General features: G+C 42.7%; 1 protein-coding gene across 1 annotated transcript; it reads left to right on the top strand.

Moving 5' to 3' along the window:
- Positions 1-846: 846 nt before the first annotated feature.
- Positions 847-12,088, top strand: LOC136767828 (butyrophilin subfamily 1 member A1). The gene is made up of 12 exons (XM_066721858.1): positions 847-1,522; positions 1,932-1,956; positions 2,512-2,657; positions 3,443-3,790; positions 4,264-4,530; positions 4,894-5,001; positions 5,519-5,545; positions 5,852-5,878; positions 6,295-6,321; positions 6,651-6,668; positions 7,547-7,564; positions 11,164-12,088. The coding sequence occupies exons 3-12, from the start codon at positions 2,585-2,587 to the stop codon at positions 11,700-11,702; spliced, it is 1,452 nt and encodes a 483-aa protein (XP_066577955.1). The 5' UTR covers positions 847-1,522; positions 1,932-1,956; positions 2,512-2,584; the 3' UTR covers positions 11,703-12,088.
- The last annotated feature ends 1,842 nt before the right edge of the window (positions 12,089-13,930 follow it).

A 13,930-nucleotide genomic window follows, 5' to 3' on the forward strand; every position in this document is an offset into this window, starting at 1 on the left:
CCCTGGCCTGAACTCAGCTCAGTCCACTAGGTTCTTCACTGCTGCTCTCCAGCACAGCAATGAGACATTACAGGGTGAGGAAGCTGCTGTGTTGCTCCTTCATGTTTGTGAAGTGAGTGAGAGGACACTGTGCTGCATCTAAAGACACGCTTCTCTGTCCTTACCAATTCAGCGACTGTGTCTCCCCCATTGTGGCCAGATCCGGCACATGCAGTCACCAGTTTAGTTCAAAAGTCAAAACATATTCACATTGTACTGAATAATAAAAATGAAAATGCATTTGTATAACATGAATGAAAACTGCTGATTGCTATGCTTATAAAATAGTCGTATTGTCTATTTTCATTGATCCAGAAGGACGGTGCTGTCGGCTCTCTCCTGTGCTGCCCTGGACAGAGAGGGGCTGCTGGGGACAGAGAGAAGGGAGCTCCACTTTGAGCTGATTGACAGCTGGGCAGGAGCAGCGTCTGTCCCACAGAGCTGACAGCCCCCCGGGCCCCATCACTGCAGCACTGAGCCACAGGACAGGGCTCTCAGCGGCCCTCAGCTCAGAGTCAGGGACAGGGAGGCACACCTCTGTCTCAGTACTGAATCACTGCACTGTCAATAGACTTTCCAACACACGTAAATAAAATAACACATTGGACTTGTATTGTATTTTGCCAATTTATCTGGCTTGCTGTTAACATCCCTGGCTACTACAAGTGTTCTGTATCAGAAGCCCTAATTTCAATTTCAGATACTAGAGGATTAAACAAGGACGCGTCTGATCGCACATCTCAGCTCATATTGTGTTTTGTCAGCCAGCACAGAAGTGACTGACAGACACAAGAGAGAGAAAGTGAAAGTGAAGGAGAAGTGCTGCTCTTCAGACCCGAGAAATAACCCGTCAGCACTGAGACTCCGGCTTGTGTTTGTGTTCATGACAGAGCAGCAGATTTCTGTGAAGAACAAGCAGAGAGGAGAGGAGAGGAAGGACAGGGTCACACACTGCAGTGACTGACAGACACAGAGAGAGAGACAGAGACAGTGAAGGAGAAGTGCTGCCTGTGTGCGCAGCTGCGGCGCCATTACTGAGTGAATCTGCGCTTCAGCTCCTCCTTGTCTCGGTACTGGATTACAGACACAGAGAGAGAGACAGAGACAGTGAAGGAGAAGTGCTGCCTGTGTGCGCAGCTGCGGCGCCATTACTGAGTGAATCTGCGCTTCAGCTCCTCCTTGTCTCGGTACTGGATTACAGACACAGAGAGAGAGACAGAGACAGTGAAGGAGAAGTGCTGCCTGTGTGCGCAGCTGCGGCGCCATTACTGAGTGAATCTGCGCTTCAGCTCCTCCTTGTCTCGGTACTGGATTACAGACACAGAGAGAGAGACAGAGACAGTGAAGGAGAAGTGCTGCCTGTGTGCGCAGCTGCGGCGCCATTACTGAGTGAATCTGCGCTTCAGCTCCTCCTTGTCTCGGTACTGGATTACAGACACACAGCCGCCCGACCGCCTCTGTGACGTCACGCTCCTGTGCACAGGTGACTCTCAGCTTCACTTCTGTCTCGGAAACTTTCTTTATATCCACCTTTGTCCAAACAGCAGGGTCTTTCTGTGCGTGTTTTCAAACCTTGTATTTGTACTTATATATACAACATTTACTTTAACTTCCCTATTTTTAAAAAAGAAAGTAAAAGTGCCACTGAAGTTGATTTCCGGGCGCCATTGCTGCTGCATGTCGTCTTGCTGGTATTAATGTCGGACACATTGAATACATACGCGTCTCTGGTCTAAAATGGCAGCATTTACAGCTGAAGAAATGTGTGCAGAGTGTAATACTGTGTAATCTTGTGTAATATCAGTAAAGATCAATAAAAGGTCTCTGTATTGAACAGCATTAAAGGCATTTGCAATTCTCTCAGTATAACAGCTTTATGTTTCTTTAATTAGCTTGTGACACACCGTGCGAAATAATGTGAGTAATATTTATTACATTGTTTAATACATAACTCTTTTTTTAATATGTAGACGAGTTAAACGAACTTAAGGAGTGTAAGTCAGTGTTTTACTTATGGCTGCCATTGGCGAAGGGGTTTTTAATTTAAACTTGTTTTAATTCGTTGGATTTGATGGATAAAGAAAGTAAAAATAGACCTCTGGAGAATGTAGAATTGGGACTGTCTGTGTGTGAAAACTGTAAAAAGCACTGGATCTGTCAGTACAAACAAATGTAGTAATTACTACATTCAAGCCATGTGTTTTCACTGCCAGCCTATAAAGAGAAGACATCACACACCAGTCCTGTATACAAGTCAACTACAGACATAGACCTGGAGAATCGTGTTCAATAATAATAACACACTTATTGTGTTGACACCATTTGTGTGTCGAAATGAAAAACAGAGACTTTCCACTTTATCAATGAAAACAAACGGGTGTTTCAGTTACAGACATTGATCAGATTGGAGCTCTTCTGTCTCAGTGATCATTAGTCTGAATCTGTTTTCCTCTCTGCTCTCCCCTCCCACAGCCCCCTGACACTGACACTGCTCTCCAGCTGGGATTGGCCTGTCTGTCTGTCTGTCTGTCTGTCTGTCCCAGGGATGAAGTCTGACCGATCAGAGTGGCTCTGTGTGATTGTCCTGCTGCTCCAGCAGACCTCAGTGTCAGGATCAGGTACAGTGAGGACACTTTTATTCTCCATAATGAACTGAGCTCAGACACTCAACAGCAGGGCTTCAACACAGCACAGCAGCCCAGCGCAGCTCAGCTTCAGCTTCTGCACCAGAGACACAGTCACTGCACAGCTCACACCAGTGAGAGCCGACACACAAGCTGCTTTTATTTTGCTTCCCTGTATCTCAATACTGTGGACTGAGGTTCAGCACAAATTCCCTTTTCCCTTTTCTCAGCTGCTGAAGTGAATCCCATTGTGACTTGACATTTAGTCTGATTATTTATCTTAATGTCTGTAATATTATTATTATTATTATTATTTATTTCTTAGCAGACGCCCTTATCCTTACAAAATATAAGTGCAATACAAAGTGCATCAATACAGTACAGATCAAAGGCATAAAACATCATAAATTCCAATTTACATAATACAGTGCAATTTCTAAGCATATAACGTTTTACAAATTACAATTTACACAAGTGTTTACAATATATGAGGTCTTGCATCGTGGATTGTAAAAGCTGATGTTAGGTCCCAGTCAAGGGCCAAGCGAAAGGGAGCATAGAGGGAATCAAAATAAACAATACGAGTACTAGTAAAGCAAGGCAAGTAGGAGGGTAAAACATTGTGAAGTGCTATCTTTCAGGAGAGTAAATTACAAGTACTGTCTATTATAACTGGCATCTGAATTTATTATGGTGCTCTTTTCGGGAATGGCTTAGAGCCATTTCTTTTCTCTGCATGTTTGTTTAAAAGTCCAACTGCGTGTTATTTGTCTCTCCAGAGTGGTTTGAGGTTCTTGGTCCACGTTACCCCATTGCTGTTTACCCTGGAGAAGACACTGTTCTGCCCTGTTACCTCTCACCCAACATCAGCGCTGAGGACATGCAGATCATGTGGTTCAGAGAGGACCCCTCAGCCCCTGTCTGTTTATACCGGTATGGCCGGTATAACTTTAACAGGCAGATCCCATCCTACAAGGGCAGGGCTGAGCTTTTCCCAGAGGAGTTCAGGAAAGGCAACGTGTCTCTGAGACTGAAGGATGTGCGCGGCTCTGATGATGGACAGTACAACTGTATGGTCCAGTATGCAGGCTCGTATGAAGAGGCTCTTATTGATGTGGTTGTCAGAGGTGAGTTTTGTGCTCCAGCTTCACACTGATCATCTCAACATCAGTGTTTGTACTCATACTTACAATAATACTGCAGCTGTTATATTTATTTGTCCTGTAATCCTATAATATTTCCATTGTAATGCTAGTCAGTTTTAAAAGTTATTCTGAAATTAAAATTAATATTTAAAGCATTATTAGTGTTTTTTATATAAAATTAGTTTTATTTTCATACATTGTCACCCTACTACAGTGTTGTTTAGTCCAATTTGCTCCACAGCAGTTGAGCAGATCCGATCACAATGCTCAAAAATAAATATTTTCACTTTATTATATTTGTTTTCTGAAACTTGATGTCTTGAAACAATTCTGTGTTTTACTTCCTGTATTTTTTAAATCATTAGAAAATATATTTTCAAAATGTCTAAATTTAGACAATGAAAGATACAATTAATCTGCCTAAGGAACATGAAAGCTGTTGTCACTGTTGACAGGTCAGTCCTCAGTGTCCCTCCACTCTGAAGGAGGTCAGACCCGGCTGGAGTGCAGGTCAGATCGGTACCCTGAGCCTGCAGTGATCTGGACAGACAGGGACGGACACGACGTCACATCACTGTCCAACACCACAGAGCAGAGAGACAGTGAGGGGCGTCTCAGTCTGAGGAGCTTCATCCCAGTCAGACAGGAGTCCAATGTCTTCAGCTGCCTGATTAGAAGTGCAGGATCTGAACCAAACTGGGAACCACAACTCCACATACCCAGTATGTATAAAAAACTTGAAATTGTTTTTATGGTTGAGGTTATTGTAGTCAACACAGAACATAATGACATGTTACCTAAACTGCTTAACTTATCTGAGATTTCTCTCCAAACGTTTATCTAGATCCTGCTGTTCAAACTATCAATCTGCATAATATCTAATAGACTGTTTTCCTTTATTGGATGAAGGTCTCTCTTTGTATTCTCTCCCTCTCTGTCTGTGTTTCTTAACTGGATACAACATTAATCAGAACGACCCACAGTCTCGTCTCAGTGCTGTGTGGCTTCATCAGTAGGGATCAGGCCAGTGTCTGAGGAGCTGAGTGTCAGTTCCTGTGGGTTAATGCTGCTGTTCTGTTCTCCAGGGGACTTCTTCCCTGACCCCTCTGGGTGGATGGTGTCTTTATCCCTAATGGCCGCTCTCACGGTGGCAGGAGCTGCTCTTCTGCTGATCCAGTGGAGACAAATGGACAGTGAGTGTCTGGATGCTTGTGTGGCATTTCATGAGTTACATAGATAGTGGACAGTGTGGAATCAATATTAATGTGTGCCTGGATGATTGTGTGTCTCCTCATGAATTCCCTAGAACACACAATGTAGTTCACAGTCACCAGGCCAGGATCAGTACAGACAATACTAATGTTTCTCGCAGCCACGTTATGTATCAAACCACAACAGTTGTTCCTCCATTCACCACACTGCTCTCCATGTGACTCTCACTCTGTGAGGTTATTTCACTAATCCAGGGGGTAGGACGCCTATAACAGTCAGTCAGTGATATACTCAGTGTTTTTTAATGTTTGGGCAGCAGTTAAGAGGAACAGTAAGTCTACCAATCCCTCAGTTAGAGGCTGCAGTCACTCTGTCTTTTACCCAGCCTGTCTGTCCCAGCTGGACCAGTTAAACCAGAGCTTCATCACTGGCAGTCAGGAGTCTGTCAGCATTGTTATTCATTCCAACCCTCTGTATTTTATTTTTATTTTTCTGCAGAGAAAGAGACATTGTTTGAATCTCAAGGTAAGTAAATTAATACATTTGAATCCTCTTCTGTAGCAGCTCCTCATTCATTTGAAGTTGCAGGACCATTAAAAGGACTTGATTCCAGCCCATTCCTATATGACAGGAATTCAAAATTGATACATTTAAACATGTAATACAAATATAATAATACAGGAACATTCATTTTCAAATCAATTAAGTATATCAGTAAAAGACCACAAATAACAATTTGCATTACATTTGCAAAAAATAATACATATAATGTGTTTGACTGTCTTTGATCTTCATTAGATTAATGGTCTGTTATGTTTGTTTTATGTGCAGTGCTTCCTGTACTTCGCAGTCAGCTGGGTAAGTTTTCTGCTGCCATTGTGTGGAGCAATAAGATAAAAGAACCAGCAATCAAACGTACACTGCACTGCAGCTTGTCTGTGTTCAAGTATTTGACCCCGTTAAACAGATGGTAAAGAATCATGCTTCAGTACAGCAGACTGTGCAGCTGCTTGTGTTGAGTCAGTCTGAAGCAGTTTCACAGCTGACTGATACTGGTCGTGTGTAAGTCTCGCTCTGGGGCTGCTAATAACACACAACAGTGTGTGAGCTGCCATGTAAGACTCCTAGCTTAAGTGTGCAGCAATAAATACATACACTGAGGTGTTTTCCAGCACTGCTATTCTTTACTACAGTGCTGTGTGCTGTAGTGTGTATTTGAAAGTGCCCAGGCCTGACTCCAGTGTCTCTGACTCCACTCCTGTGTGTCTTTGCAGATGAGGAGTATCAGTGGACATTCAATGGTAAGTAAATCCATAAAGACATTGAATTCTCCTCTATAGTCAGTAGGCGTCCATCTCACATAGCAGCCCTTTAAAAGCATCACTCCTGCTTTTACCCACAGAATGAGCAGATTGTCTCAGTGTGAATAAACATTCACTGTCCATGGGTTAGTATTATTATAAGTGTTTAGAGGAAATAAAGGGAAATGGGATGCATTTATATTTTTACAATTTTTACTTATTCAGTTTTTTTATCATAATAAACCTAAACAAAGTGGTATTGTCATCAGGTAGAGGTGCAATATTAAAGCAGTTTCCCTGTCATTAATGGACTGTCTCTTTCTCTGCAGTTCGTCATGGACGATGGGGTGAGTGTTTAATGAGTCTCTATGAGAGGCAGGGAGACACACATCCAGTCTTTTCAGACACATGAGACAACAATTTAGTGGGTCAGGAATTTCCATTATTATAGGTACAGTATTACTGTGGTGAGAAGAGAATCCAATTTGACCATTAATATTGGTAGTTCAAGAAACCAAGGCAATAATTTACATTACTTCACCGTTTCCTGAGTGCTGGCAGCCTTTGGCAAGAAAGCTTTAAAAACAAATAAGTAATTTTCTGCTTTCTGTGGACTTATTCCATTTTTATACATACATGTTTTTCACTTTGTGGTTGGCATATTTTCTTGGCCCTCTGTAATAATAAGTCTTGCTGGCTGCCAGCTCAAAGCTGTGGGGAACTGAGAGGCCAGTGGCTGCCGTGATGTGACAGTCGTGTGAACCTGGCAGACAGGGCTGCAGGAGCAGTGACAGCGCAGAGACAGATATGCAGCATTAGCTCAGTCCAGCGCTTACACACATAATGTGTCTGAGGAGGGCAGACTGCAGAGCTGGACTCAGAGAGGAAAAGCAATGCAAAAACACCCAGAAGCATTGATGCTGAGGCACCTAAATGGACAGAGAGGGAAAGAGACAGATAACCAAGGACAGGACAGGGCAAATATACAGGACTTACAGAAGCGCATTTATCACTGCAGAGCAAGGGCAGCTTTGTAAATGTATAGTATTAATATTAAAACAGGGATTATCTTATTGTAATCAACCTAATCACAGTCATAATTGGCAATGAGGTTTACTTTTATTTAACCCATGGCCCTGTACTGGATGCAGTGGTCATTGAAAGTGGAGGGGTAGAATATTAAAGCCCTTTTAATTGTCATTAATGATTGTCTTGTCGTTTGCAGCTCGTCATGGACAGTGGGGTAAGTGCTCTCTCTGGATGCTTTATGAGAGGCAGTTAATCCCACCTGCAGCCTCTGCAGAGCTGACACAGCCACCGGCCTCTTGAGAAACATCTCTACTGCAGTTTAAGAAGATATCACACATTTACACTTTATTTTATGAGTAATTTCATGGTGCTTGACCAGGAGAGACAGGTGTTTTATGATATGACTCAGTGTGTGACAATGTATTGAGTGTGAAGAAGTACAGCTGTGACAGATCTCAGTTCATTCACACTTTATTAGGGCTTTAAGTTCTCACGCTCATGGAAAGTCACATTAGATAATTTTCCTCAGAAGCATGAACATCATTTAATGTCTGTAAATTGTCTTCTCGTGGTGACAGAGGGGAGGGAGTTCAGCTGTGAGCTCTGTGTCCTCCTCCCAGCGCAGGGCTGATAATAATGGCGTCTCTGTACGGCTCAGACAGGAGTGTTGATGCAGACGGGCAGTTGGGCTCCGAGGACCAAGTCAAGCCCTTGCAAAGGCTGTAAAAAAAAATCACCCGAGGTTATGGCACTTCATCGTTCTTTTTCCCTGTCTGCGATCGGGCCACTACTCAGTTCTCTGACTTCATCCAAAGCCAGCAATCCAGGGCTCTGTCATTTTCAGGCAGGGTCATTGTGAGTAAGAGTCATCATTGTCCAGTGCAGGTCAGGTCACAGATCGGGGTCTCAAATCCAAAGCGGGGGGGGGGGGGGGGGGTGTGCATTACCCTTCCATACTAATGTCTGATGAGACATAGGGAGGCACTTCATCTGCAAATAGTGCCAATCATTAACTGCTCCCCATGGGGTGTCACACATGGGACTGATCACACAGGGACACAGCAGCTGATTGTTTTACTGGGAAAAGCATTTGTATATCGATATTATTCCTGCTATGTGCACAGTGAGTGTGCGGTGGGGTATTTACCTGTGACACAGGAGCCCTCCTACCAGGGGCAACACCAGGGTAGTTCTTGGGGTGGTGGATGTCCCCCTAAATCTATCCACCTCCCTACAGCCAGTAAATATATCAACCAGAGTACGCTGCCCTTTTGTTTCGGAAAAAAAAAATCACCAAATCTCCAGCGAACACTTTCAAATGGAAACGCCTCCCTTGAAATCCATGTCTAATCCATGCAGTATAAATGGATATACCTGTACTTCTCTCTGTTATAAAAAAACAAACTGCAACAAACATCATCCAATTTCTGTCAAGTTCTGGTGTTTCCAGCCAATCACTGCAACAATAGCAATTATTGGAATTACTGCAGCAAGTCCAGTGGCAACACTGAGCCATTTTTATTGCAGCCTTCAACAGAGACTCACAGGATAACTGTTAAACAGGTCTGGTCATGATTAAAATCAATAAATAAGTCATTGTATCTGCATCTGTATTGTATGCAGTTAACTGTAAGCCTTTATCTCTGAATTTTACATTCATCTTGGGTTAATTTAATGAAATGAAAAAGTAAAGACTGATATGTTTAGTAGAAGAGAAACAAGCGGTGCTAGTTGTAATGCAGGTACAATGCAAGTGTGTCAGTGTGTCCAGCAGCTGCTGTGCTGAGCCGATGGACTCGGGTTCAGGTTTGGGAAGCAGCTCAGTGATCTGCGCAGATGGATGCATGTTTTGATGTCAATACGTTTTATTTTACCTGAAGCTACAATACAATCAGTTCCATTGAAAAGAAAGTCGTTGTGTGTCAGACTCTGTTTACTGACCGGGACATCACAATAGTAAGAAATGCTCGTTTCATTATTTCTGTTTGTTTAGAGGCTATACACGTTGACTGGGATATGTGCTAATAAAGGCAACGTACTAAATATATAACACACATCTCTGAATAAACTTAACCACAAATACGATGGCTTATCTAAAGATAGCGCTTCTTCAGTTGTAGATTCAGGACAGCATTACAGTCCCAAGTTAAGTGTGCAGTTCATGGTATTTAATTTCGATACTCAGTCCATATGAATCAAATCAATACAGAAGTGACTGTATCCTCTTCACTTCAGTGCAATATAAATGTACACAGGAGGGGGTTGAACTTGTGGCCGGGGGGAATAAAAAGAGATGACCTTTGATTTTACATCTTTATCTTTTCTTATGCGGATACCCGTAAATAATAAACTATTATTAACTTTCACTAAAATTAATATAATTATTGCACCATTATTAAGGACTGAATGTGTCCAGTTGTTTTGTGGACACCCTGTCTGTCATTCATCTCTGGAAACTATATTGTCTTGTATTATTATTTCCTATTGCAGAGTAGAGCTCATAGAGGAGAGAGAGGGAGGAAACTTTAGACACTTTTGAAAGGACGAGTGAATAGTATTTCCACAATGATGAACACAAGCCCTGTTTGCTCGTCAGCACTGGGCTGTGTGGTGATGGTTGGTCTGATGGTGTTGTCTTGCTCAATGGCCTGCACTGTGAAAGAGGGTCAGGACCTCGTTAGCATGTGGCTGCAGATAAACCAGCTCGTCAGCTAAAGTCAACAGGAGTCGCATCACATGAATGGATGTGTATTCATTATCCTTGTCAGTTACTGTCAATTGCCTTTGTTAATTGACCGTGGTCTGTAAATAAATTATTTATATATATATATATATATATATACACTCACCTAAAGGATTATTAGGAACACCATATTAATACTGTGTTTGACCCCCTTTCGCCTTCAGAATTCTACGTGGCATTGATTCAACAAGGTGCTGAAAGCATTCTTTAGAAATGTTGGCCCATATTGATAGGATAGCATCTTGCAGTTGATGGAGATTTGTGGGATGCACATCCAGGGCACGAAGCTCCCGTTCCACCACATCCCAAAGATGCTCTATTGGGTTGAGATCTGGTGACTGTGGGGGCCAGTTTAGTACAGTGAACTCATTGTCATGTTCAAGAAACCAATTTGAAATGATTCGACCTTTGTGACATGGTGCATTATCCTGCTGGAAGTAGCCATCAGAGGATGGGTACATGGTGGTCATAAAGGGATGGACATGGTCAGAAACAATGCTCAGGTAGGCCGTGGCATTTAAACGATGCCCAATTGGCACTAAGGGGCCTAAAGTGTGCCAAGAAAACATCCCCCACACCATTACACCACCACCACCAGCCTGCACAGTGGTAACAAGGCATGATGGATCCATGTTTTCATTCTGTTTACGCCAAATTCTGACTCTACCATCTGAATGTCTCGACAGAAAATTCAGGAGATTGTCTTGACCAGGACCACACCCCTAAATGCATTGAAGCAACTGCCATGTGATTGGTTGGTTAGATAATTGCATTAATGAGAAATTGAACAGGTGTTCCTAATAATCCTTTAGGTGAGTGTATATATATATTTACAATAAGATCTGCATCAGTAATGTTTACATACACAGAGGAAACGGCATTAACTTAGTTAATAACATTAACTGCAGAGAGGAGGTTTGTTGTTTACAGGTTTGCAGGAGATAATGGCTGCCTAAGGAAATTTCCAGAAAATGACATGAACTAAATGTTATAACACTTGAACACTAGAGGCGACACGTCACAAGCTAAAGGTCTTTCTGATCCCAGTGTTTTCTATTGTTTTCCCACAGCTGATGTGACTCTGGACCCTGAGACAGCAAACTGTGAACTGACCCTGTCTGAGGATGGGAAGAGAGTGAGATATGCAGAGAGGCAGGATCTCCCTGACAATCAGCACAGATTTGATTCCTGGGAGTGTGTCGTGAGCAGAGAGAGCTTCACCTCAGGGAGACACTACTGGGTGGTGGAGGTGAATGGAGGGTGGAGAATAGGAGTCACCAGAGAGTCTGCAAACAGGAGAGGAGTGTTCAGCTTCACTCCCCAGCAGGGATACTGGTGTCTGCAATGTTTGTCTTCTTATCTCTCTGCTCTCACTGACCCTGGGACCCGCCTCCCTCAGACTCTGCGTCCCAGGATGCTGGGGGTGTGTGTGGATATTGAGGAGAGACGGGTCTCCTTTTACACAGTGGAGTCCAGGGCTCATATCTACACCTTCACTGACATGCACTTCACTGAGGGAGAGAAGATCTATCCTTTCTTTTGGAACTGGGATAGAAACAGAGACCTTGTGATTCTGCCTCCTGTTGAGACTGAAACGGGACATTCATGAGAAAATCGTTATTATTATGATGATGTCGCTCTGTGGCTCCTGCGCTTCTATATATATGTTGTAAAATAAGTGTCTCTATTAATTCAGTTATTATTTCGGCTCTGCAGCCTCACGGGTTTCTGACCGAGTGAAACACCTTCATTCATTTAGGAAATCTACATGTTAATAACTTTATTATTGTTACTATGAATATCATGTAAATAGCTGTAAATACTTTTATACCTGTGAAATAAAAGTTTGATTTGCTTGATTTTGCACTGAAAAAACGAAATAAAATCTGAAAATGGGAGATTTTTCAAACGTTATCGCCCACATTGAGAGGTTTCTATTGGTATTGGAAAACGATTTGTTTTTTTAATAAACTTAAAAACCTATATTTACCTCAATATTGTGATATTTTGTCCAGTAACGTAATTGAATGAAAAGACAAACTCGTACAGAATATGGGTTAATTGTAAGTGCTGCTGGAGGCGGGGCTTCAGTCCAGCTGGCAGCGAGCGGATTGGCTGGAGCTGAAACAGCGCTGCGCTCTGACTGGCTGGTTTTGAGGCGGAGTGACGTGCGGATCCTGCTGACGTCACTGTAGATAAATGGAGTCTCTGCTGTGGATTTGCTGTCCAGTAGCTGCGAGTTGAACTTCATTGCCGTGTCTGTACTGACATGATGTCCCTTGTGTCCACAGCAGTGTCACAAAGACACAACACTGTCTCTTACACAGCGCTTGATTAAGCTGCTCTTTTGCTAAGCCTGTATGTGTGTGCATTGGTTTATTTGTTTAGTTATATTGAATTTACAGTTGGGCATTTCACCGCTCCAGCAGACCTTATGGTTTGATAATGCTGGATCTGGAAGCTGATTGGCTGTTAAAATAGTTATTTAATAAGGTATGATACACAGAGCATGAGTGGGGATTACACTGCTACCACTACTAGCCTACTACTACAACTAATAATAATATTAATGGCAATGCTGCATGTGTGCCACATCCTGAGGTGTGTTTTATTAGTTCAGTTTGTGTCATCAGAAAGTGTTGGCATGTTGTTCAGAGGGTTTGTCTGTCTGTCTGTCAGGTGGAGTGAAAGTAAAAACTGCACCTGCAGCTGTGAACACTGGGTCAGGTTACAGCTCCCTCAGATGGAGGCTTAAACAGAGGATCAGTCTGTGTCTCCCATCAGCCGTAACTGTCTCTCCAGAGCAGGTCTGATGCCGGGACTCAGGGACTGATCCAGCGGGTAACAGTGTGAGTTGATCCTGAAGACCTGTCAGAGGGAGGACTGGAGCTGGAGAGACGCACAAGGTGAGCACAGGCTGAGTTTCATTACAGCTCTCTGTGGAAACACTGTGGCCTCACTGGGGAAGAACAGGCAGTAAGACATGACATTTAATGATGTGTTCCTACTAGTAAACTGAAACTACTTACACATTATTGTAAACGCTGTGTTCGTTATAATGGGATGCATGACTCAATAAATGTGCACTAATAGAATAACTAATTGAGATGATAAAGAGGATCAGGAGATTATTAAGTAAGTGTTTAATTAAACAGACTACATGACCACCTTGTGCTAGGAGGACTGAAGTGTAGTCTTTGGAAGCTGGTCATGTAAAATGCAGAAATCGGTATGATATCTTTCAACTTGATATTCCATATTAACGTGCATAAAAGTACACTTTAACAGTATAAAGTGCAGAAACTTTTATTATACTATGCAAGTATAATATGGATCATTATAAATCCCACGGTATCCTGAGAGAGTAATACTATGCTACAGTCAGGAACCCATTACTAAGTTATTAACTGCAGTAAAACCTAGTTTATAATGTGATTCTACTAGTTCTTCCTCACCTGGGCACAGGGCTCTCTGAGACACTGCTCTCCAGCTGGGATTGACCTGTGAGTCTGTCTGTCTGTCTGTCCCAGGGATGAAGTCTGACCGATCAGAGTGGCTCTGTGTGATTGTCCTGCTGCTCCAGCAGATCTCAGTGTCAGGATCAGGTACAGTGAGGACACTTTTATTCTCCATAATGAACTGAGCTCAGACACTCACTACTGTGGACAAAGATTCAGCTCAAATGCCTTACTCTTGAAAAACAGCTTCTCCAGGTCCTGAAGAGACAGAATCACATTATGATTTGACATCTGTATGTGGAATGGAGCTCAGTGCCAGATATGGCCCAGTCTGTATACTGTATTTCTCAGTTCATAAATAGTTTCATATGATGACGTG

This window comes from Amia ocellicauda, chromosome 14 (genome assembly GCF_036373705.1).
Source record: "Amia ocellicauda isolate fAmiCal2 chromosome 14, fAmiCal2.hap1, whole genome shotgun sequence".
NCBI lineage: Eukaryota > Metazoa > Chordata > Actinopteri > Amiiformes > Amiidae > Amia > Amia ocellicauda.

Excerpts from the sequence above, each read along its gene's own strand:
- LOC136767828 (XM_066721858.1), top strand. The coding sequence starts at position 2,585 with ATGAAGTCTGACCGATCAGAGTGGCTCTGTGTGATTGTCCTGCTGCTC. Across the intron at positions 2,658-3,442 it reads GACCTCAGTGTCAGGATCAG|AGTGGTTTGAGGTTCTTGGT; the intron begins GTACAGTGAGGA and ends TTGTCTCTCCAG. Across the intron at positions 4,531-4,893 it reads ACCACAACTCCACATACCCA|GGGACTTCTTCCCTGACCCC; the intron begins GTATGTATAAAA and ends TCTGTTCTCCAG.